The sequence below is a fragment of the Macrobrachium rosenbergii genome, chromosome 26 (assembly GCF_040412425.1).
Source record: "Macrobrachium rosenbergii isolate ZJJX-2024 chromosome 26, ASM4041242v1, whole genome shotgun sequence".
Classification (NCBI taxonomy): Eukaryota; Metazoa; Arthropoda; class Malacostraca; order Decapoda; family Palaemonidae; genus Macrobrachium; species Macrobrachium rosenbergii.
Genome location: NC_089766.1, coordinates 8,557,101 through 8,583,193, shown reverse-complemented (window position 1 = coordinate 8,583,193; position 26,093 = coordinate 8,557,101). Strand labels below are relative to the sequence as shown.

The following is a 26,093-nucleotide window of genomic DNA, read 5'->3' as shown; positions in this document are numbered from 1 at the left end:
ATGAGCCACGGGAATTTGGGACGTGAGTCACTAGGAATTTGGGACGTGAGTCACTCGGAATTTAGGACGTGAGCCACGGGAATTTGTGACGTGAGCCACGGGAATTGGCGAGCGTCAGTCACGGGAATCTGTGAGCCATCAGGAATTTGTGACGTCAGCCACGAGAATTGGCGAGCGTCATTCACGGGAATTTGTGACTTGAGCCACGGGAATTGGCGAACGTCATTCACAGGAATTTGTGACGTAAACCACGGCAGTTTATGACGTGAGCCACGGGAATTTGTGACGTGACCCACGAGAATTGGCGGGAGTCAGTCACGGGAATTTGTGACTTGAGCCACGGGAATTGGCGAGCGTCATTCACGGGAATCTGTGACCTGAGCCACGGGAATTGGCGAGCGTCATTCACGGGAATTTGTGACTTGAGCCACGGGAATTGGCGAGCTTCAGTCCCGGGAATTGGTCACGTAAGCCACCGGAATTGGCGAGGACGAGCCACGATTATTTACAAGTCGCCTTTCTAACGAAAACCTACATAGACAACTCCATCTTGGCACAGGGGCAATGCATATCGCCTTGCCAATATTCCGTCTCATTACCATTTCTGAGGACGCCGCGGGACGCTCTTCCTCTCTCTCGCGCGCGCATGCGCCGTACCCTCCCATTTCACAGGTAATTAATTACCTGCCGACGCCAGGTATGCGCATAACTATACCTGCCCCATTCCACTCGAAGTGAAAGCTGGGCGCAACAATGGGAATCCGTTGGTTTAAGCTCTCTCTCTCTCTCTCTCTCTCTCTCTCTCTCTCTCTCTCTCTCTCTCTCTCTCTCTCTCTCTCTCTCTCTCTCTCTCTCTCTCTCTGCTTAATTACAGGGGAACCTTTCCCTTTCTCTCTTCCTTCCTCTTATTTTCGTTTGGTGCCCCACCCCCTTTCCTAATTTCCGGTTCAAGGTTTCTCCCATACCCTGGCCTCTTGGCACGTGTTGCAATATGCTAGGCTTCTAACTGAGTAGGCCTATGGAGGCTGATGTATCAAAATATGCCACAAGTATTCCCCCTGATTCCTCTTTAGTCACGTATTATTATTATTATTATTATTATTATTATTATTATTATTATTATTATTATTATTATTATATTCAGAAGATAGACCCATATTCAGGTTGAACAAGCCCACAGGGACCATTGAATTGAAATTCAAGCTTCCAGAGAATGTGGTGCTCATTTGAAAAGAGTTACAGAAGGTGATATGAAATACAGGAAGACGAGATCAGTCATCGGAAAAGAAAAAGTAATAAATTCATAAATAAGTAAATAAAGATATATATAAATTAAATAGAAGACGAATTGTTTTAGGGAAGTAATGCATTGCATCTTCGCTCGAACTTTTGGAGGTTCCAATATTTTGTTTATGTCTCTATTTTTAATTCTGAAAGGTCAGTTGTGAAGCTGTCTTGGCCTGTTGCTCAAAAGTGCCTATTTTAATGACCAGATTTCCTGTGGTGTTCTATAATGGTTTCCTTTTTTGAATATCCTTTTCAAAACATGTCTGCGTGAGCCCTTTTATTTCTGTACAGATCCATAAGTGTTGTTTATAGACTTAATTTTTTATGGTTACAAAGAGTAATTTAGGCATGGTGGTTGAATTCATCTCCAAAATATAACATCAGGGTTCGCAGTCTGCAACCTGATTTAAGATTTTATATTATGTTAAAATTTATTGTTCATGTGTGAGATAAAATGTTTTCAGAATATTCTTGAGCTCATAAAAGGGTTTTATACATCTCAAACTATATATTAATCTCAGTTATAAGAGTAATGGATTTATTGATACATATTTTTAGAACATTCGTGGGGTATTTCAATGGATGTTTCTTTTTCGCATTTTGGATGGGGGGCGGGGGGCGCCGCTTGCATGTAAAAGGGCCTTCCTTAAAGATGCTTTTCATTTTGGCCAATCTTTTTGAAAATGGTTTTTTTTAAAGCTGTTATAAATATGTTTTGTAAGCTTACATAAAAAAAACATATAAAAGCTTTCGAGTTGTTTTCAGAAAGCTGTTGTACAGACGTTTTTCAGGCTTGCATAACAAAAAGTATAATAGCTTTCAAGAACAAATGTCGTTTCTTCAGAGGTACTATATTATGTATTTTGGAAGTAAATTTTTTAAAAATAATTTCTAGTAATTGAAAAAATGATACATGTCTCGTATTTTGAGAAAAGCTGATTTTTTTTTTCAAAGTTTTCGCAATCTTCTGCCTGACCCGGGGAGTATAAAAATTTCACCCCTCCGCCCCAGGCGTTATTAAATCAGATTCTCTCTCTCTCTCTCTCTCTCTCTCTCTCTCTCTCTCTCTCTCTCTCTCTCTCTCTCTCTCTCTCTCTCTCTCTCTCTAACTACTCAGGCTTCTCAGATTTCGCCGAAAAATTTTTTTTTTAAACATTCGAAGTATTAGTAGTGTATCATACAAAACTTGGAAACTACTTTACCCAAGTACTTCAAATTGAAGTAGAAGACTGAACCACAGATTTAAGTAGAAGTCTAAAGTATCCTTAGGTCTTAAAACCTCATAATTTTCAAAGGTGCTGCTTGCTTGCACCGGTAGAATAATTCCAGGTTTTTTTGTTGCTTTTTATAAACAGTTTTAGCGATTAGCATTACATTGAATCTTAATTAAATTAAATGCCTATATCTGAAGTATGATTCAATATATATGTATAAATATATATAATTGAATCACGAAAATATGGAACGTGATGAATATGTAAATAAAGACAAAATCTACGAAGGAAAGAGAAACAATGGAGTGCTGCAAGGCCTTTCGACTTATAGTCCTTTACTATATATAATCATAGGTGCTTACTGTAAGAATACCTCAAGTTCACAATGAAATTTATAAAGATACAATGAATAAAAAAGGTAGCAACGCCTATCTTGAGAGAGAGAGAGAGAGAGAGAGAGAGAGAGAGAGAGAGAGAGAGAGATTCAGTACCTGTGAGAAACACCCTTGGGGTCCCTGACGAAGGGCTGTGTTATTTCGGCGTCATTAGGTGTGAGAAAAAAAGAACTGGGAAGGTTTGGGTTCCTCCTGAAGGCGTAGGAAGAAGGAGAAGAGGAAGAAGAAGAAGCAGCAGCTTTTGATTGAGTGTTAAATAGTGAAGGAACAACTACTGCTACTACTGTTTATAATAATAATAATAATAATAATAATAATAATAATTTTAGTTTGATCACGTTCCAATCGGAAGATGTAAACGAATTGACGCTGCAATTTGTTAGCAAATATAATATATATATCTAAATATATATCCACAGAGAGAGAGAGAGAGAGAGAGAGAGAGAGAGAGAGAGAGAGAGGAAATAATGGGCTTCTTGTCGTTGCTTGAACAAAGGAAATCAAGACAGAAACAGCCCACGTTTAGCGCATGCGCTACCTACCCCCTACCCCCTCCCTTTCTCTCTCTCTCTCTCTCTCTCTCTCTCTCTCTCTCTCTCTCTCTCTCTCTCTCTCTCTCTCTCTCTTTTGATACTTCTGTGGCATGCATAATACATGGAACAGTAGTCGAGCTTAACTTCAGGTCTTTAGAAGGCTCTGAAGAAATTTCATTTGAGAGAGAGAGAGAGAGAGAGAGAGAGAGAGAGAGAGAGAGAGAGAGAGAGAGAGAAACAGCTTACTCTTCAGAAATTATGGTCAGGTGAATACCACGTGTACAATATAGCCAAGAAACCTTATGCTTCCTTATGGAAGTACAAGGTTACGGCTGACGGTTTGCTAAGGCTTTGAGTGAATGCTTTCGTATGCAGATGATGTTAAGTGTATTTGGTTCTTTGATTCATGGCGCGCGCGTACACACACACATACAGACACTGTGTACGTCTGTGTGTATTCATTCGTATATGTATGCGTGTGTACATAATCCATCAAGTACATTATCTCTTTTTTGCTACGTTAAAGAATAGCATAGCCCAAGACAGGTAAGCGCTGATGACTCCATATATGAAAACCCGTAGGTTTGTATGTTAGGAAAAATACAAATTTCTTTTAAATTTGGGATTTTTCGAATATTTTTCGGTTCCCCACATTTTTAAAAATGACCTCCGTTTTCGATGAACGACACGCCATTAATAAGCTTCCAGAATGTATCATCGCCTCTTAGTTTGTGGTTGTTCTTTTGAGATTACATAACTGTGTTATGAATTCCAAAACCGCAGTTCATTTTATGTATGGATTTCAAAACCGCAGTTCATTTCACGTATGAATTCCAAAACTGCAGTTCATTTTATGTATGAATTTCAAAACCGCAGTTCATTTCATGTATGAATTCCAGAACCGTATTTCTTTTTATGTATGAATTCCAAAACTGCAGTTCATTTATGTATGAATTCCAGAACCGCAGTTCATTTCATGTGTGAATTCCAAAACCGCAGTTCATTTCACGTATGAATTCCAAAACCGCAGTTCATTTCACGTGTGAATTCCAAAACCGCAGTTCATTTCATGTATGAATTCCAGAACCGCAGTTCATTTTATGCATGAATTCCAAAACCGCAGTTCATTTCATGTATGAATTCCAGAACAGCAGTTCATTTTATGCATGAATTCCAAAACTGCAGTTCATTTCATGTGTGAATTCCAGAACCACAGTTCATTTCACGTGAGAATCCCAAAACCGAAATATGGATTCCAAAACTGCAGTTCATTTCATGTGAGAATTCCAAAACCGCAGTTCATTTCATGTGAGAATTCCAAAACCGCAGTTCATTTCATGTGTGAATTCCAAAACCGCAGTTCATTTCATGTGTGATTTCTAAAACCGCTGTTCATTTCATGTATTAACTCCAAAACCGCAGTTCATTTTATGCATGAATTCCAAAACCGCAGTTCATTTCATGTGTGAATTCCAAACCACAGTTCATGTGTGAGTTCCAAAACAGCAGTTCATTTCATGTACGAATTCCAAAACCGCAGTTCATTTTATGCATGAATTCCAAAACCGCAGTTCATTTCATGTGTGAATTTCAAACCGCAGTTCAAGTGTGAGTTCCTAAACCACAGTTCATTTCATGTACGAATTCCAAAACCGCAGTTCATTTTATGTGTGAATTCCAAAACCGCAGTTCATTTTATGTGTGAATTCAAAAACCGCAGTCCATTTCATGTGTGAATCTCAAAACTGCAGTTCATTTTATGCATGAATTCCAAAACCGCAGTTCATTTTATGTGTGAATTCCAAAACTGCAGTTCATTTCATGTATGAATTCCAAAACCGCAGTTCATTTCATGTGTGAATCCCAAAATTGCAGTTCATTTCACGTGTAAATTCCAAAACCGCAGTTCATTTTATGTGTGAATTCCAAAACCGCAGTTCATTTTATGCGTGTAAATTCCAAAACAGCAGTTCATTTCATGTACGAATTCCAAAACCGCAGTTTACTCCAAGACATTGTTTTTGTTACACCAATATGGGAGAAGTTTTGCTCACCTCTCACCCCATATAACCTTAGCGCTATTATTAGCAAACACACAAAATCAATTTATGGCAATGACGAGCGACTTGAGCGGGATCTAATGATCTAGTCTAAAGAGAAACAGATGAAAAAGGAGTTAAGGAGAAGTGGAGTGATGCTCTTTGAAAGGTCAGATGAGCCCCACTTAAAGCTAGAGCAGCTGTTCCAGTGATGAAATGCTTTTGGCATAGAAGCAGCTGCACTCCTCTAACCTTTTTAGAAGATTACTGTGCTGTGTTATAGTGTTCTGAGGTTATATCTGATTGATTTCGTTGGCTTAAGCAACAAGTCAAAGTTTGAAAGTGAAAGAAATTGACATTTACAGCAAACTATACCATAGCAAATAGTTTGTGCGTTATATGCTTGGAAAGGAATCGCCAGATTAGTCTTAGATAAGATAAAGATTTTGACAGAAAAAAAAAAAAACATAAACACGGAAGCCAACATCCTGAATTGAGATGCCAACAAGCGCTAGCCGCTGAAATTTTAACGAAGTTGTATTTCCTTCGCTTTGTTGATTTGTGTTTGTGGCCTGTAGATGTTTTCTCGCTTTGAAATTCTTAATCTCTTGTGACAAAATTAAAGTTTATTTTAATATTGTATTGTCGTTACGTAGAGCAGGATGTGCCTTGTAAAGCTGTCAGTCATTTACTATTAAATATAAATAACACGACCGTATATTTTAGATATTTTTCTTACACTTATTCAAAGTTGAAATTCCGAAAGGCAGGAATCAGTATCCGCATAAAGTTTAAGGTAACCAATTTTGTTTCCACTTGCAGAGAGAGAGAGAGAGAGAGAGAGAGAGAGAGAGAGAGAGAGAGAGAGAGAGAGAGAGAGAGAGAGAGAGAATTCAGAAACTGCCCAACCAGTTTTGTATAACCACATCACACTGTTTCACGTGCACAGAGAAATAGAGAGAGAAATTCAGTATCTGCCTAATCAATTTTGTAAAGCCACATCACAGTGTTTCACGTGGAGAGAGAGAGAGAGAGAGAGAGAGAGAGAGAGAGAGAGAGAGAGAGAGAGAGAGAGAGAGAGAGAGAGAGAGAGAGAGATTTACCTTTTACCAAAAGCACAAACGTTGAACCAGCAACCAGCAGGGGGGAAAGAGTGTCAACAGAAGCCTCCAGAGAAAGGGGTACAAGCAGCGGCCCGTATCCTGTCAAGAATTGGCATTTGTCAACAGAACCCCGCAGGTTCGGTCTTTCACGACAATGGTTGTGTAACCTTCCGAATGTTTTACGCTTTTGATGCAGTTTACCTTTGTGTGTGTGTGTGTGTGTTTCATACATATGTGCGTATGTATGTATGTATGTATGTATGCGTAAAGCATGTACATATCGGAGGTTTGCCATTCAGTACCCCGACTGTTGCTTGAAAACAGTTGACAAACGGTAGTCGAAACACATGACTCTCGTCGTATTGGACAGCGCTAATGAAGACATCGGCTCCCAAATGTCAAACACGTTTGATGAATGTAATTTGCAGGACGCGGGTTAATGATATAATCGCCTCTTTGCCGCATTAGCAAAGAGGCCACTTTAGTTTGGTTTGTGGCTGCAAAATGATAGTATTGGAAATTTAAATTTAATAACATGCCTTTGTCCTTTTTGTACCGTTTAAATTTAATACATGGTGTGTACCACCGGAAGCTACAGTTATTTATCTGTTCTCTTTTTTTTTCATTGTGTTCTTTACATCATTTTAATATTTCCTTTCCGTTTTGTTTATTTATTTCCAATTTTGAATATGTATCGTTTATCAAATATCGCTTTATATTCCGTTATCCTTTTCTTTCAATTCTGATATTAACTTTTGCATCATTATTATAACATGCAGATCCATTCCATTATGTTTTTTAATATCGATTTATCATGTATCATATTTTGTTTTCTATTCCATTATCCTTTTTTTGTCAATTCTGACAGTTTTCAATCATCGTGACATATTATACATGACTTCAATTTTTTTTAACATTCATAATGTATTGCATATTGCTTTATATTCCATTATCCTTTTTTGTCAATTGTGACATCAACTTAAAATCATCAGTATAACTTACACATCAATTGAGTTTTGATCGTCAATTCTGACATCAACTTACCATCATCATTATAAGTTACACATTAATTCAATTATTTTTTCATCATCATTCTTAATCTAGTCTGCTTATTGTATTCCATTATCCTTTTTTTTGTCAATTCTCACATCAACTGTCCATCATTACAGCTTATACATCAATTCAATTCGTTATTCTCGAGTGTCTGCTTATACATCGATTCAATTTGTGTTTCATCATCGTCATTCTTATTCTAGAGTGGCTGCTCAACCAGTCGAAGGCTACGAGCCCCCTTCACAGACAACAGCATTATGAGCTGATGCTTAATTCTTCGTATTTGAGGTCATTGTGACTCAGGGGAGCTCATCAGAATTATTAGCGAGTGGCCTTTGGTTGTCCTTTCGGTGTGGTATTTCTATCGCCTTTCCAGAACTTGTCCCGACTCAGTGATTCAGTCTCTCTCTCTCTCTCTCTCTCTCTCTCTCTCTCTCTCTCTCTCTCTCTCTCTCTCTTGAAGACAGGACATTTTACTCTCTCTTAAAGATGGGGCACTTTCTCTCTCTCTCTCTCTCTCTGAAGATAGTACATTTTACTCTCTCAAAGATGGGACATTTCTCTCTCTCTCTCTCTCTCTCTCTCTCTCTGATGAAGATAGTACATTTTACTCTTTCTTAAAGATGGGACATTTTACTCTCTTTTTCTCTGTTGAAGATTGTACATTTTACTCTCTCTCTCTCTCTCTCTCTCTCTCTCTCTCTCTCTCTCTCTCTCTCTCTCTCTCTCTCTCTCTCTCTGTTGAAGATAGTACACAACGCTCTCTCTCTCTCTCTCTCTCTCTCTCTCTCTCTCTCTCTCTCTCTCTCTCTCTCTCTCTCTCTCTGTAAGCACCTACAATCACATGTTTCATTTAATGCAGCAGACGCTTATGATTGTACTTACTTAATAAAATGTTCCTCATCTTGTATGATACCAAAAGCAAACATGTTGTTGATAAAGTACCTTAATACAAGCACCGAGTTAGAAATAAGTATTTGTTTTTGTGCTTTCGCCTTTATAGTGCAAGCACCTCAGGCATTAGTGCGTGGTGCTCGCTTTATTAAGCTATTATTGTTAATCTCTGTATATATATATACACATATACATTATTAATAGTTATTGATTTCATGTGTGGTATAATTTTTGTATGTGCTTTTTTTGTTTGTTTCCTTGAATATTTGTTGTGTCAGGTATATAGCTATTATTATTATTATTATTATTATTATTATTATTATTATTATTATTATTATTATTATTATAATATTCCATCTGTGCCAGTTCTATTCTTTTGAGTCCGATTTACATTTTAAATTTCCTTTGTCCTTCTCTTCCTGTCGTAATCTCGGTATTGAATCTACACCTTCCCCTGATTGGAGAGAGAGAGAGAGAGAGAGAGAGAGAGAGAGAGAGAGAGAGAGAGCGAGCAACCAACCTATCACATTTCAGCCTGGTTTCTGTGCATCCACCTTAAAGCAGTGGGTTTACGATAGTTGCTGGGTGGGGTTGGGGATGGGAGGGAGGAGGGATAGGATTGGGGAGGGGAGGGGTGGGGGTTAGAAGCAGAAGCTTGCGTTCCGCGTCACACCAGGTTTTCCCGGATTGCTTTTCGCCTTTTAGTCGTCGTGGGATTCCGATCGGGAAAAGGTGGTGAAGTGGGGCGGCTTGTGGCGATTGCGTTTCGTTTCGTTGTTGATATTTTTTTTTTTTTTTTGTAACGTTTCGCCTGGTCTCTGTTTTAAGGTTTTGTTTTTTTGGCGTTGAACTTGAAGTTTTTTGGATTGTTGTCAGTGGTCGGTTTTCATTCAAGTGGTTAAGCGAAAGTTTCGTAATTGTGTGGTAATTTTTAAGTTATTTCCAATATATATCATGTCTGTTGTTTTGTATGGTTATGTTACAGTCGAGTGAAAAGTAGTTTGAAATTAAAGTTTCTGTGTTACTGTTTTATCAATAAAAAGGTGTTTATTTTCCGAGTTTTCATTCAAATAACAGAGGTAGCATTAATGCGAATCAGTGTTAATTATGAAAACTACCACGTGGCCCTAATACTTTAAAACTTACAGTGTACAGATAATGAACACAAAATACAGCGCATGGAAGAGAATTCGAAATGAATAAATGAGTGAATATGGGCCACGGACCATTATTCATTTTTTCGCTTGAAATAAAACGGCAATAAATGCACGAACGGAACGCCTCCCAAGAAACACTCCTCAACCATTGTTTTGAAAAGACTCGGACGGTTTTGTTGTCCAGTTTGTTTTGGCGGGACCGTTCGCTGTGGTCCGAGTCTTGGCAGCTTAATTAAGTACGTGTCGGTGCCCTTCTGAAGAAAGAGAAGGGGAGAAGAGAGTGTGCTGGACAAAATGGTTAGTTTCCTCTAATTTTACCCCCCTCTCTCTCTCTCTCTCTCTCTCTCTCTCTCTCTGTGCACGTGGTGGTGGGAAGAGAACGTCCTTTCCACTTTCCTTTCAAAGCTTGCGAAGAAGCGTATACACCAGGCATTGTATGAGAGCAAACCAATATCCATAAGGTTACTGATGCATTGATATGCGAATTCCGCCTTTAAGAGAGAGAGAGAGAGAGAGAGAGAGAGCATCATCCTTTTCCTTCTCTTCATCTCTCTCAAAGGTCAGGGGTCAAGGAATGACCTGACGTTTGTGTGTTTTAGTTGCTTCGGTTTGCAAGTGCTGATCTTCCTTTCACTTTTATCGACTGCTTTGTGTTGTGTCCTTCCTGGTTCGAATTCTTTATTACCAGGAATTGTTTTAGATTAGAAAATGCGATCTTATGCAAACTCGAACATCTGTGCTTAATAATAACTTTCGGTCGGAAAGTTGTCTCATTATTTTTAGATGTTCGCAGCTAATTGCTAAAAATCAGGCTAATTTAATCGCTTGTTTTGTGAAGGCACATAACGGGAGCGTCACTAACCAGAGCGTAATGAGCAGATTTCAGGAAAAGAGTAAAACTTTTTGTTTTCATTTTCGTCACAATAGTTAGCGCTCTTTATTTATAATAGTGACAGCAAAAGATGATAAAAGCTATTGTGATTATCATCTTTTGTTCTCCCTATTTTAAATAAAGAGCGTTAACATAAAGGAAAATAGAGCAATGTTTCCACCTTGTATTATATGGAGTGGTGGACAAATCAGGAGTACAGAAGCACAGATGGATTCCCAAAGTGTGGCAGTTGAGTAAGGAAAACAGCTGCCTAAAAGTGTTAGCGTGTGGGTCTGCAAATATGTTCTCCTCTTGATTTAAACTTCAAATCATCAAGAGGTTTTCAGTTCCCCATTTTCTTATCATGAGGCACCAGTTTCCCATTATCATTCTTCAGATAATCTGTTTCCCATTTTCTTTCGTAAGTGAAAGTACAACTAACCCATTTTTATTCACTTTTTCTAAAATGTCTTTGATTCAACCTTTTTCAAAGATGGAGTCCTTAGTTGAGATCTATCTATGTGCTAATATTAGCAAGTATTGTTGACATTCCATTCATGTGTTATTTTCTGTTACTTAGAGAGAACCATCTTCCTAGTTGAAGTGGCAGTGAATGAGTATAATTAGGAACACATTCAGTTACGGTACTGAATGTTTATAATAATAATGCTGCGGGTCATAACAATGATAATTTCATCTGTTTGTAGTCTTTATGATAAGACCAGCTCATTCATTCCTAATGAGAAGACAGTTTTGATCCTGAGGTGGATTGAAAGACCGCCCGTAGAGGCACTGTAAATTAATTCTCTCTCTCTCTCTCTCTCTCTCTCTCTCTCTCTCTCTCTCTCTCTCTCTCTCTCTCTCTCTCTCTCTCTCTCTCTCTCTCTCTCTGACATGGGGTGAGAGGGGCAATGTTTGTGGTGTTCATTGGCTGTCATTTACTTTGAGAATGTCAATTCGTATTCCATGTATTTGGTGGAATAGGAAGTGATTTCCTTATTTAAAAGTTGCATATGATGTGGGTATTTATTCATTGTGGCGAATTTTATTGTATTTCCTTAATTATTTGTATATTGTATAACTATAACCAAGTAAGGATCTTGATGTGGTGAGAAATGATACATAATTATAGTGTGAATGAATAGAGCTACCTGTTTGATTTTGTTGTCTGAGTGTATGAAGTACCTCCTGATACCCTCTTGCAACACAGGTCACTAGATTTAGTCAGTGATAAATAATCACTTGAGACATTGATTGATTGAGAGAGAGAGAGAGAGAGAGAGAGAGAGAGAGAGAGAGAGAGAGAGAGAGAGAGAGAGAGAGAGAGAGAGAGAGAATGTTCATCTCTGGAAATGCAATTTTTGGAAGATTATAATCAGACTGATTACTTATACTGTAGTGACTTTTGAATAACTCAGTTCTGTCTTTTACCTTTGCTCCACCTTCCTCTCGTATTCCAGATTTGGCATTGGAAAACAGAGGAGGATTTTGGGGCGGGAGGGGGGTGACAGCTTTCCATCCTGTCTCCCAAGTCAGGAAAAGATAAACCTTTCATGGTTGACAATTTTTGTTTGCCCAGGATGAGACTTGAATATTGATGTATCTGGTATAGGTGTGCTTTCAGTAGGAAAGTTGAACTGTACTTGTACATTTTAAGAATTTTTGTTTTTATTATTAACAGGTATTTAAGTGAGTCATGTATGCTTTATTTCATTTTTCCCCATGACAAAAATTTTAGAATATAATATATATAACCTTTTCTTATTTGTAGCACAAGAGAATTGATTTTCAAAGTTTTAGGGAAAGAAAAGGTGAATGATAAATTTATGTGAGAGATAGGGCATTTTATTGTGTTAGAATATTTTCAGAACAAGTAGACAGGAATTTTAGACATTACGATCTACAGTTTATATAAATGAACATATGTTACATTTATGTTACATGCCATCCAGTTGTTGTGAAGAAACAGTCTTGTTTAAATAATACCATCACTCTTTCTTCATAACGTTTAGGTGCAGTGACTAATGTGGGTATGACTGCCCAGTTCAAGTGGGTCAGAGCAAGAACTTTTGCAAAATAACAACATCCATACTTATTAAATAGAGCTGATTGTAAACAATTCCTGTAAAACACAAGAGTTTTGATTTTACAATAGATGATGATGTGGCAAATTTGGTAAAAGATTCCATCTACTGTTCATTATTGGATAGTTTTTATTATTGCAGAAGTTTGTAGGCCTGTTTTTTCCAATTATTCCTTTGTAGCACTTTGCAGTGTACTTGCTGATTCATTTAATGACTGTGAACCCTTTCTAAGCTGTCACGAATACTTACATTTTCCCCTTTTCATTTTGCAGGGTGTGTCCAGGCCTGAGGGTGTCTCCGGGTGGGGAGGGAGATGAGGTCCTCCGTGAGTGTTATCCTCTCCAGCCCACCCCCAGACACCACCATGAGTTACCCGGATTACACTACTAACCCCCATCATCATCAGACGTTGCTTGTCCTGGTCAAGCAAGTTGGTAGGTACTCTGGGACGACTTGACGTTTTGTTGCCTGCGTGAAAGTATCTACTTCTCCGATGTTGAGTTCAGCTGATTTTTTCAGCTCTCACTTGAATTTTGCTAGAATAACTAAAAGTTTCTTGTTCTACGTTTTACTAAAATCATTGAATTTTTAGGGCTTTTACATAATTTGTTCTAAATTTTTTTAATATAAGGTTATGTAAATCTGTACAGTAATTTGTTTCATTTTTTCATGAGCACATCTGCAACTGGGTTTTAGGCAGCCATACGCTTTATATGTAGGGAGATTTAAGGAGCACATTGCAAATAATAGTGTATATTCATTTTTATATATAAAGCAGGAAAGTGGTTGAGCATGAAGAAGAGTAATGATTCAAGTGAAATGGATATACTGTATGTATGTATCTTCATTGTCCCTAATGATTTTATGCAACAAAGTTGATGTATTTAATATTTCAGGGTCACAGTTGAAGAGCCGCTCATTCCACAAACTTTATGAGCGCATCAGTCGTGTTGGTCATGTGAAGGTGAGTGATTCAAATGGGTCGCAAAGACCTGTTTGGGTCACTTACAGGCGTGACTACCCAGTTGAAAATAATGACTGGGGAGACTTCCAGACCCATCGTAGGGTCCTTGGGATTATTACGATTGGTATGTCTTCTTCTTTTCTGTATTTTCAGAAGTACTTTTACATTTTGTACTTATTATTTTTGTAATGCCGAGATGTTTGATGTGATTTTATGACTTAAGAAAGATGTAATTCATTGTAACTGATTTGAGATGTACTAAAAACCATTGGCTACCATAGTGATTGGACTAGTTCTGCAGTTGTATAGCCTTTGGGGAATGAACAACAATTTTATGTAAAGCATGTAGGCTTTTTCATTATTTTATTGTTTTAAGATATTTGTGTTAATAAGACCTTAATGATTCTTTCAGGTCAAGTGGGAAGCCAGAGTGATCTGAACGACATATGCAAGCAACATGAGAGTCTGAAGGTCAAATACTCATCCACACTGTATGATTCTCGGTGCATCATCTTGGGTCTTAACCCTGATGGCACCATATACGAGACAGATTCGCGAGGGCCATCTAGGAGCACGTCTCCAGAACCCAATGGAAACTTAGACCCTGCTCATCCTGTAACACTGAACGGCCATGCTCATCCAACGCATGTCAAGAAAATTTCTGCCGGCAGCACTGATAGGGATAGTGGTGTTTATGAGACAGTTAGCAGTGAAGACAAACCCACAGATTCTGACAGCCATTCAGATAGTCCACAGGGAGGTCCTCTGTCAGAAGGTATAACAGACCTTAAGATAGATACAACTATTGCTAATGGCTCAGACTCAGGTAGTGAAAGTACAAGTGAAGTAGGTTGTTGTGATGATAGTAAAATGGATTCGCCTCGTGACTCAGCCCTGGACTCAGCTGCTGACTCGGCCCATGACACAAGCCAGTCCTCTATCAGTACTTCGGCGTCACATTCATCAAGGCTGTCTCTTCAACCACCTTCTAACTTTAAGACAAGAGCTCTCTTCTACCCAACAGGGGATCACGCTGTTAATATTGAGAGCCAGTTACAGGAATTCATCAGCTCATTGTTTTGGGTGCTAGAATCTAAACGACTTGATAAGAGTCAGGAGAAATTGGAGAGGCCTCCTTTGCTGTGTGCTCCATTTGAACGCAAAGTAAGTGGTTATGCGGAGCATTTCATGTCATTACCACAAAATTATGTGTATAGCTCTAGCATCCAAAGTTAAAAATTTCAGTTGTTGGATTTAGAGATATTGTGTTTGAAGTACAGTAATTATAAATGTCATATAGTTGAATCTCATTTTTGAAGAATTAATTAACTTTCATAAAATCCCCAATAGGACTTTATTGGCCTTGACATGGACTCCCGTACAAACAAGAAGAGGTGTGTTGGAAGATTGAGGAAGCAGTTAGCTGACCTGACATTACAAGCTGGCTTGCCAACAGAGGCTATTAGCCATTATGCTCATGCTGCTGACACTCTAAAGAACTGCAATGACTGGCTTTGGTTGGCAGGTGAGGAACTTTTCTATGATGAGTATGTCTGATAATTTTCACTCCTAAGGAACTCGAAGTAACTTTTTTAAAGAGTTTTGTATGTTCAAGTTACCCCCTTCAATAATTTGAAGCTTGTTTTAATGTTCCTGTTTTGTTTTACTTTGTACAGCTTGTTTTGAAGGTTTGTGTGCTGCTTCAGTTATCATGTTGTATCCTAACCTCCGAAAAAGCTCAGGCCTTCAGCGGTTCTGCAGCTTGGGTGTTGGTGGACAAGGCAGTGGAGTAGCGAATAGAAGTCGTAATGGTTCAGTTAATACTAATTCGTTGCCCACTGGCCTAGAGCCCTCTGTTGCAAAACAGGCCAATAAATTATGTTTCTCACCTGATGACATTGTTGACAAGTACAGAGAAGCTATTGTGCATTATAGTAAGGTAAGTGGGAAATGTTATCTTGACACATCTTAGAAAATTGAAAAATAATTACAGTTCCTCAAAGGAAAGCCTTCTTTTTTATGACTTTCTTGGCAGTAAATTTGATCATACACTAGTTTATTTTTCTCTTTCATTTATCAAAATGAGAAAACAAAGTTGGAGCATTCATCCCGTTTCAAAATTTTCAAGGAACATTGTATTCCTCTAACCTTTCAGAATTTTTTTGTAAATTAAGATTGATTTGAGAACCTCAGAAACACTCACTGAACACTTATGTCATTACAGTATCGAAATGCTGGTGTTGTTGAAACAGAAGCAAGTATTAAGGCTGTTCATGTCTTAATTGAACTGAGACGTTACCTCATGGCTGCAGATTTCTTAGCCAATGTTGTCTTCATCAACCTGCAACTTTCTGATGAAGAAAAGGTAAGTGTTCTTTCTTGTTTTGTACTTTTAACAGGAGCTGAAGTAGTATTTTGGTTTATAGAAAGTTTGTTATTTTGTAGGACGCTGTTAAAGGAAGCACTGTATAAACATAAGCTTAAACAGCCATATTTGTTGTTAAATCAAGTACATGCAAAGTTCATGTGGTTCTTGTAAACTAGTTAATTAACTGATTTAATCCGTAGTTGCACAAAATGAGTCTTGATGTAGATAAATTGTCTTCGGAATTGCATGGTGTGAAACCACATTTGTTTTACAGTTCTATTCATTGTCACAAATGACTTCTTTCCAGATTGCAAGATTCAGTGCCCTTTCAGACCTGTACCACCAAATTGGGTTTCATCGCAAAGCGTCCTTCTTTCGACGAGTGGCTGCCATGAGGTGTGTTGCTCCCCAGAATCAACAGCCCGATTGGGGTCAATGCTATCGGCTTTTGTTGCAGACATTAGAAGGATATAAAGTGTGCCTTGATCCTCTAGAGTTTCGAAAAGGTAAGTTTATTATGGATTGATTTGTAAATTAAAGGTTAGTATAACAGCAGTTTAAGGATGGGCAAGATTTTTTTCAGATTAAAAGTGAAATAACTCAACAGGTAAATGAGGAGTCCAGTTATTAAAGCTTAGATAAACCACATTAACAGCCCCTGATGCTGAAATCCTTATAAATTTTAAATGACAGCAATTTCTGGTGTTCTTTGTATCTCCACATTACTCTTTCATGAGGATTTTGTGAATTAAAGTTAAAACATTTTCAACATACTTTAGTATCTTGCTGAGTTGCTTAACAATTTATTATATGTCCATTATTTTTTCTTGAGATTTTGTTGAATAAGAAACAGATTGAAAATATAGAATGCATTTGTATAGATTTTTCATAAAATGTTTACGCAAAAGTGAATAAAAAAAAAAAGGATTTTTATGGACATTTGCAAATTTTCTGCAAACCACTCGGCTTCGGTGTTATGTGCAGCATTGTAAAAAGAATTGTTTTTCAGTGTAAGTGTAAATGGGGAAATGAATCTTAACTGCAATTTCATGAAGAAGTCGTACAAAAGTGTATTGATAAGTTACGATTTTGCTGACTTCATTTTGTAATCATTTTGCAGATGGCAGCCAGGGGTGGCCTTCATTGCAAATACAGATACTGCAGGAACTGGTAGGAACCTCGCGTAGAATGGGCCAGAATGCTTTCTGTACCAGGCATCAAGCCTTTTTAGGTAAGTAGTGATTTATATATATATTTTAAATGATCTCACTTTGTGATTACTTATTCTAAGTAATTGAAATGTTCAGAATTACAAGTGTTGTATTTTCAGTACTGTTTATTTCTTTAAATGTGTTAAATATAATATTGGTGTGTTGATAACTCATACTGATAGAAGTTATAGTACATAATCATGGATATGTATTGCTGAATCATGAAAATATGGAATGTGATGAATATATAAATAAAGACAAAATCCACGAAGGAAAGAGAAACAATGGAGTGCTGCAAGGCCTCTCGACTTATCGTCCTTTACTTAGCTGACTGAAGAAATATAAAAATAAGTTTACAAAGATAGCTCATATAAATGACAGATGGGGATTACAAAGGAAAAAATATGTACCTGGAATCCAACACAATTGAAGAATTAGTAGAACTGCCAAAATGGGGTTAGATATGGATATCAAGGTTGCACTTAAAAAAGTAGTTTTTTGATAAACTGTTCTGTTTCAAAACCTTGCTTAGTGAAGGTATCTTAGGATTGTAATCATGAAAAATAAAGGACAGTCAAATTCATTATAATATTTTTCCTTTGAAGGTTCCTCTATTGAGTATTAATATAATTGCCAGCCAGCCTTTACCATTATTTGTTAGATTACAAATGATCGGTGAAGACAGTATTTGGAAACTTGTGTATGTTTATTATTCTGAAACTTTACATGCTTAGAATTGTAATTCACGTTGTACTTGCCTTCCATTTCAGTCAGTGCAATGTTGCCTCACATGTCTGATGTTGAGAAACAGGAAATGGCAACCATGCTGGAATCATTAAGTAATCGTTGTGCGAGTGGAACAGCACCTTTGGTTGTTCAGGACACTGGGATCATCATACCTCCTGTGAATTTTCTGAATATACCTACTTGCAGGTTTGTTTGTGTTTTCAGCTCTCCCATCTTTCTTCCAAATCCTGTTCTTATTAGTTGGTTCAGAATTAGGTGAGTCTCTTCTTCCAATTCCTGTTCTTATTAGTTGGTTCAGAAATAGGCAAGTCTCTCTTCTGTTGCATATGACCTTGTATAGTTCTGTGAACCACGTGTAGATTGATTTCATTATATATAATATATCAAGTTTTGTAGGTTTTTTCTAATTGCCAGTATTCTGCCATTTCTTTCTTTCAGGGGAATACGCATTATGGCACCAGACATTGGCAGAAAAGCCGAAAGAATAACTCCGTCAGCTGATGGAGACTCTGGGCCATTTATATTCACTCCCTTCACATCTCTGACAAGCACCATTAATCGCTCCCAGGGGAAAATGGGTAGGTTTTATATGTTTTTTATTCTCTTGTTTTAATCTACATCTCAGTTTATTGAAACCAATAGGTAAAAATTTTGTTTAGGGAATCTTGCCTTATCTGAAATGTATGACTTACAAATGATTAAATTTTTTAACAACCAATTTATTAAATGAAATTTAAAATTTTTATTAAAGACTGCCGAGTTCTGAGAGAGTGTTCTGATTCAGTGGTATGGTTAAGTGCATAATAATAATTGCCTGTTTGTCACTGTAGCCCCACTAAAAGCTTATGGTATTGTTCCTTCCACCACAATTGCATTGCCTTTTGCTGCATTCTTTTTTATTGAAGAAGGTGATGATTGTAAAATGAAGTAATGTTTTGTAAAGTATGTAAAAGACATTTAAAGGTGTCTTGACCTTCAACTTAAGTTTTTGGCAGACAGGGAGTATTATTATTTTATTTCAGTGCTAGTATTTCATGTATATAGGATACACTTGAAGACTAAGTACTAATAACATGGGAACAACCTTTCATTCTTTACAGATTTTGATTGGGTTGAAGGGGATGTGTGTGAAATAGTCTTGGAGCTTGAAAACCCAATGCCATTTGAGTTAAAAGTCACCAGTATGGTAAGTACATCATGAGAATTAAGTTAGAGGTGCCTTGTTTGATTTTGCTGTTACAAGTGAAATTTCTTAGGTGTTATAGCTAATTTAAATTAATGAAGATTTTATTTACAGACTTTGTATAAGTATTGTTTTATAGCTTATTAATTCTATGTACTTTATCCCACATAATTTGGTTTCATGTAAAGTTTTCCATTTGAACTAAGTTCAATCTTTTTTCTTTTGATTAGATGCTCATCACCGAAGGTGTGCAGTTTGAATCATGGACATCAACTGTTGTCCTGAAAAAAGAGAAGGGACTACAACCAGTAACTTTGAGAGGGAGACCTCAGGGTTCAGGAGAGCTAAGGGTGATTGGTTATTCCTCAACAGTATTAGGTGTCAGCAGTAACTGTCGGCTGAAGTTTATGCCAAACCTGAAGATTCCTTCATATACAATAAATGTTGTTCCTGCTTTACCTTTCTTACAGGTTAGTTATACAACAATCAGTTATTATGAGTTACTTTTTTAAGTACAAACATATAATGGTGATATATGGATATGAGCTCATTGTATAGAATGTAAAGAATATAAACAGAATCCCCTTAGCAATGGATCTCTTTAAAGAAAAATCCTCTATTTAGATATTAACAGGAAATAGCAGTACTGGCAGTTTAGGAGTGGAGAGACCAGTTGGAGAGGAGTGTGGGAACTTGAGGCTGTCATTATCAGCTGGTGAAACCCATGAATGCTCAGTGGTGCTGTATAATGTGTCTTCACAACCAGTTGAAGAAATTGATATTGCCCTCACCTCCAAGTTAGACAAGGATACACTCAATCAGGTAAGGAATATATGCATGGTCAGTCAGAAACCTTTCACGTTGTTAAATTTCAGCTATTGAATATTGGGGTGCTTTATGTTGATTGGTACAAATTTCTGCCAATAGTAAGATCTGTTTTGATACACATTCGTAGGAGTAGTTTTTATATTGATAGATATAATTTTTAAATTATCTGAGACAGCTGCACTTCTTAGTAGTAACCTGTATACTCAGTGTATTGTTATGTAATCCTTTATCTTGTTCTTAAATAGAACTCGTTTTAATTTCAGGTGTTCCAGTACAGTGAGGAAAATATCTGTGCTCAACTTCCTATCCCTCCTGGGGGCAAAGCCTCTCTTACCCTTTATGTTTATGCCATGTCTGACTTTTTGTGTCCTGGTCGTTTAATGGATGAATCTATGGAATCGACTAGTATGATTTCGGGTAGCGAACCCCCATCTCTCTTGTCTGCTGGACCCTCTTCTTTGCCATCCAGACAATCTGTTGCCACCTCCAGTACGAGAGGAGCACGCACACGCAGGACTGATTCCTCTGCCTCTCTCTTATCATCACGCTCAGGTTCTAGTGTAAGGTCAGGATCGTCCTCTTCCACACAGGCACCTTCATCAAGTATGAGAACGAGGACAACTGTAAATACACCAGGTACTGGACAGTGCTGTATCCTTTTCTTATTTTGCAGTAAATCTGTTTATTGTCTGATTTCTCCTTTGCAAACTAATGCAGTAAATATGTTTTCCTGTTAGTTGTGAACATTTCAGACCAAGAGTGTATTTTGTATTTAGTTGTACATATGAGTTACACCATATAAAGTATTTTGAAAATCTTCTGTTTCAGCTTGTGCAGGAAGAACATTGGAAGCCAATCTGCAGATCAAGTACTCTGGAGGATCGGGTAGAGATGCAGAATATTGCCGCACAACTCAGTTAGCAATCAGTGTGGATGTGACACCATCCCTCTTGGTGACACGTTGGGATGTCCTTCCAGCAGAATTACCTCACCAGTGTTATGTAGTTTTAGATTTGTTAAATTGTGCCACTCAGGAAATGGATCTCCACTACACACCCACAAAGCACATCCTCATAGAAGCTGGGGATTCTTGTCGAGTACCTGTTCCTGTGGATCGATGTCCTTTGGCAATATTAACGCAGGTAGTTATCCATCCAGTCATCATTTTATTTGGCTTTTTTCCAAAAGATCATGTGTGTGATGTATAGTTATATATAATGTGTGAATCATTTAACCTAGTAAGGTAGTATTCATATTTTGATTTGGTTGTAAATCCAGTGTATTATCAAAATTATTTTAACCAAGTCTAGTAGTTCTTCTGAATCAATGCTAGAAATAGTTTATACGTTTATAATTTCATTCAAGTTGACAGTATTTTTGTTGGCTGCATTGTCATTGTGAAATATGTTCAGCTATTTGAAATTGCTATACAGTTATGAGTTTTGTATCTTTTACTATTGTTAATAGCTGTACTGATTTCATAAAATGTTTTTGATACGTGACAATGGGGATTTTAATCTGTAAGGAGGTTCTGTCATTTTGTTGGTTGCCAGATTCATGTCATAATATAGAGTAAGTAGCGAAGTATTTTTTTAAATGCAGCTATAATGTGCCCTTTTTCTACAGGGTGACAAAGATGGGGAGAGTGGTGTGAGCTGGTCATCAGTTTTAGGAAATCATGTAGCATCTTTAGTAGAACTGAGGTGGACCCAGGGCCCTAATGACACTCCAGGGAGAGCATCCTTAAATGGAATTACTTTTCCTCCACCCACACATGATTTGATAACAATGGCTCCAATCCACTGGGGTAAGTGGTTTTTCAAATATTTTCACTTGGTCCAGAGATCTGGTGATAAAAAACACTTTGATGAATGATTGATATAATTTAACGCATATATCATCTAACAGATTACAGCATTACTATTACTAAAATTAGTTTGAGATGACCGAGTCACCTTTTTAGCCTCATAGGGCTTCCCTGAAGGATTTGTTCTTAAGTAAGTGGAGAGAATTTTGAGTAAGGTAAAGTAAAAGTATGTGGTAATTCCATCGGGCATGTACGGATTAGGAACAAATGATCCACCTGGGTGTGTGTCTGCAAGTTCCAAGGGTCATCACATAGTTACGTTTTCTCTTGATAAGCATTTGTAGATATCTCTATAAGTTGCAGTACAAGACAGCCATTTTGAGATTGCAGTTAGGGTTTTAAATTCAGCATTCACTGTGACTTGAATCATTGTTTTACTGTTGTTAGTGTGAATTCTTTAGTGAGTTTCCATTGACATTGTAATGTGTTTGGCAAGCTATAGAGGACACTAAAGGTTCTTTGCAGTTTCCCTGTGTTCCCAGCTGCATTGCCTTTGGGCTCTTCTTACCAATTACTTTACTTCACATTGCTTCAGTATTGGTCTGTCATCGCAGAACAGATCCTTAGGCATTCCCACAAAAGTCTAGATATGTATGACTCCCTGGTCTCAGACTAGTGTATGATATTAATAAATAATATTGATGGTCAAATAATAAAAATGGCTGCTTTTTGCTCTTGAAATGTAAGAGGCAAGTTGATGACAATGTGTATGTATGGCTTAATGTTCTAAAGTCTTTGAATTTTTCTTCATTTAAATTTGATCTTTATTGATTATTCCCAAGTTTTTTCCTCCATCCCTGTGGAATATTGTGCTTGCTTGTCATTTATGGCATTTGGGTTCCATCTGTGAAAGGACAGAAGGATCTTTCAGTCAGTTATGGGCATGATAAATGAAAATTTTCATATTTTACACCAGTTTTTCAAACAAGATTTTAAATAAAGAGCAATTGAGTTATCTTGGTAACCCAGCTTGAGCCAGCTTGAGGCAGAATTAATGTTATTATTCTCGCCAGTTTTAAGGAAAGCTGGCAGATTCATTTTCAAATTGGGTCTGTTAAATATATAGCTGAAAGACCATGCCAAATTTTAGTGTTTAATAGATATTAAACTTGAAGCCCATCGCACCACTGGTTCAGAGCGCAGATACCTTACCTTAAGTCTTGATGTTAGGAACGAAGGTACTCAAAACCTTCATTTTTGTTAAGGAGCTTTCCACATCCAGGGTTCGTTTTAATGTCTTTCCACATCTGTGGTTCATTTTAATGTCACAGACCTACCTTATCTGGTTTGACATTATACTTGACCATATATTTGGTAGGTGGGGACTAGAACAACAATTGAGTAGTAGCTGATAGGTGTGTTGTCCAGAGGCTGGTGATTTTGTTAAGATGGTTTGGGGTTGTGGACAGAAGCAGTTAGTTAGAAAAGTAGATGTGGAAGTAGGAAGACAAACATGATTAGGGAAGTCTGGAAAATCATCCGGCCAGATAGGATTCCTGGCAGAAAATGTACAAAACAGAAGATTGTAAAAGAGAATTACCTCTATGTGTATTGCTCTTAAGGAAAAATATGGTATAAAAACATCTGTTATGAAAAGGGGACAAATAGCATAAACATAGTTTGAGGGGTAAACCATTGAATGTGATTGAAATTGAAATATGAGTACCAGATCTATTGAGGTGCAGGCTACTTGGCTTGGCAAGTACAAGAAAGTACATTGATGTGAATATGTTGCTAAATCTTGGATGTATCTGTTGGAAAGAGATCACCTAGAATGAACAAGTCTTAAATGATTGTAAAATTATAAAACTGTTAGGACAGAGATTTGGTAATAAATTATATAAGTTAGATGTAGGCAGTATTTGGCAGTTGATGATACTGGTAAAAAACGGTATAGCTGTCATTATTGATTTAGAAAAGGAAGGAATTTGGAGTCTTAAGTCTCAAGATTATGAGAACTCTCACAGGAAAAAGAAAAATTTGTCTTCGATAGAGAATATTGAAAGGAGGTTGTTTTTGTAGATGTGCAAGTCAATGGCGAGGATGTGGTTGGAGGCACTGAAAACAGTGCTTTAGTTGGGCAAACCCTTGAATTGAGCGTTGGTGTCACAAATACTAGTGGAGCCCCTCTTCCTCCTCTGAGTTTGCGACTGACCGCTTTTCAAGATCACCAAAATGGCCATTTCAACTATCGATTAGATGCGAAGATGAGCATCACTGGAGCACCAAAACTCACTACTCCACAGGTATGTGAAAATAAACCAATTATACTCTTAATTTGTTTTTCCCTGAACATTCTGATTTTATCACTATTAATTTATGTACTGGTATTGCAGGATTTTGCTATTGAAGTATGGATTGAATGAAAAGGGTATCATACTTGAATTGTAAAGAAAGCAAATCAACAAGTCAAACAGAAACAGATTGTTTCGTCATATGCCTGAGATATGACAGAACCTAGAATGTTGGGGAAATTATATTATTCAGACAGTATATCTTGATTATAATGACAGATCATCATAGGAAAAGAGAAAACTAAAACTTTTACTTTTGTCTCAAATTTTAATTGAATCACTGTTTGTCCAGTTATTGCTCTTGATGCAAATATGAATTACATTACAGTTAGCGGAGGGAGAAGAATTTAGACATCGTTGTGGGTTGGTTTTCTTCACTGCTGGTGTGTATAAGGTGGAGGTGACTTGTTCACCAGCTGCAGCAGTGGCACAAACTTCGTTTTACGAAAACATCACCCCGGCGCATCAGCATGCATGGAAGTTTGCACCACCATTAGAAATAACAGTCACTGATGCTTGATGTAGGAGGAACTGCTGAGCAATAAATTTCCTGCCTTAAACAGTTAATGGTAATAGAAGTTCTAGTTTACCGACCGCATTGGAATACCATAGATAATGTGATCATAGCCATGACTAGAATGCATTGGGATGTATTTTATGTCATAATGTATGCCATGACTTCTATCCAAAGTAATTCTGATTATTTGTGAAAAAAGACATTTTCTATAGTTTCAGATCTAACATAAAAACATTGTTTTTAATGTGTTAAATGTTTTTGTATATTTTTGTGAGAAATTTCTTTCATCTTTACATTACAGTATTTTCCAGGATTCACAAGTTTTCAGTATTATGGAATTTGTCTTCCTTGAGAAAATATGACAAAATAGTTTGTGTGCGTGTGTTAGAAGTAGATTATGTAGGTTAATGGGAGATTTCTACTCAGTGACATTTTCGTAACTTTTAAAAGTGACATGTTAAAATAAATATTGACAGTTTCTTGTATCATGCACAGGAAGAACAAGGGATGACCAAACATATTCAGTGAGTTGATGCTATGTAAGTAATGCATCACTAATTGTAAAGACAGATCAGCAATAATGATGATAATCTAAATTAAATCACAATCTTTAGAACAAAGCATTAGCCAAAACTGATATATCTTTCAGTAGGTTTTGAAAGCAGTAAACTTGAGGTCAATTAATCAGGTCACCCCTTACAAGGCATTGAATTCTAGAGTGTGGAATTTTCCTCATATCTCTTTACAGTACTTTGGGTCTCATTGTAAAAGAAAATTGTGACCCCTTTAAAAAGCTTTCAAACACAGTTTATGTAGTGATCGTGCATGATTTACATCAGTATATATAAAGATATATACATATATATATATAATATACTTACAGGAAAAAATATGAAGTTGAGGAAATCATGCTGCCCTTGAGTTTTCCTTTGCCAACCGAAGTGCATGAATATGTTACTGGAAAAAGGGCTTTTGAGTAGACTTGTCTTTCCCTCTGCTGTGTGCGTGTGTGTATAGTTGTACAGGACTCACTGCTCCATTATTGCGCTAAAATGCATGGTTGTACTGGCAGAGTTATTTCAATGCCATGATTAGCTTCTGTGCCAAGAGGTGCACTTTAAATATTCACCATATTAGTGATGAAATTAATTTTGACTATGTCAAGTCAGAAAATAGGCTTTAAAAAATTGTATGGCCAGAAAGGCTAACCATTGATAATTAGTTATATATATATATATATAGTCATGGGATATAATTTAAATTTATGAGAAATCTGATAGATTATATGTATATAATTGGTTACATTATATCAGATATGGGCTCCCTTTTTTTTGAGAGTAAAGATTTTCTTTGGTGACAATTTTATATGTAAATCTAAATACAGTAAGTGCATTATTACAACCAAAGTACTACAGAGTATGTGTATATACCTATATATATTCAGTATAAATATTAAGAAAAAACAAATATATATAGTAATAATC

The 26,093-nt window shown here is 37.0% G+C and overlaps 1 protein-coding gene across 3 annotated transcripts in view; it reads left to right on the top strand.

The window, feature by feature from the left end:
* brun (trafficking protein particle complex subunit brun) overlaps positions 1-26,093 on the top strand; it is a 142,342-nt gene extending 116,249 nt beyond the window's left edge. The window contains exons 1-19 of one of the 3 annotated variants that reach the window (XM_067128132.1): positions 9,222-9,972; positions 12,903-13,064; positions 13,527-13,718; positions 14,007-14,758; positions 14,945-15,119; positions 15,271-15,533; positions 15,819-15,959; positions 16,270-16,468; positions 17,083-17,193; positions 17,944-18,106; positions 18,359-18,498; positions 19,021-19,106; positions 19,334-19,573; positions 19,728-19,925; positions 20,195-20,567; positions 20,760-21,073; positions 21,558-21,738; positions 23,821-24,044; positions 24,421-24,917. In XM_067128132.1, the coding sequence (XP_066984233.1) occupies positions 12,944-13,064; positions 13,527-13,718; positions 14,007-14,758; positions 14,945-15,119; positions 15,271-15,533; positions 15,819-15,959; positions 16,270-16,468; positions 17,083-17,193; positions 17,944-18,106; positions 18,359-18,498; positions 19,021-19,106; positions 19,334-19,573; positions 19,728-19,925; positions 20,195-20,567; positions 20,760-21,073; positions 21,558-21,738; positions 23,821-24,044; positions 24,421-24,612 (4,065 nt within the window). In that variant the 5' untranslated portion in view covers positions 9,222-9,972; positions 12,903-12,943 and the 3' untranslated portion in view covers positions 24,613-24,917. Of the gene's footprint in view, positions 1-9,221; positions 9,973-12,902; positions 13,065-13,526; positions 13,719-14,006; positions 14,759-14,944; positions 15,120-15,270; positions 15,534-15,818; positions 15,960-16,269; positions 16,469-17,082; positions 17,194-17,943; positions 18,107-18,358; positions 18,499-19,020; positions 19,107-19,333; positions 19,574-19,727; positions 19,926-20,194; positions 20,568-20,759; positions 21,074-21,557; positions 21,739-23,820; positions 24,045-24,420 lie in introns of those variants that run through there. The other 2 variants (XM_067128130.1, XM_067128131.1) reach the window with 2 other exon arrangements.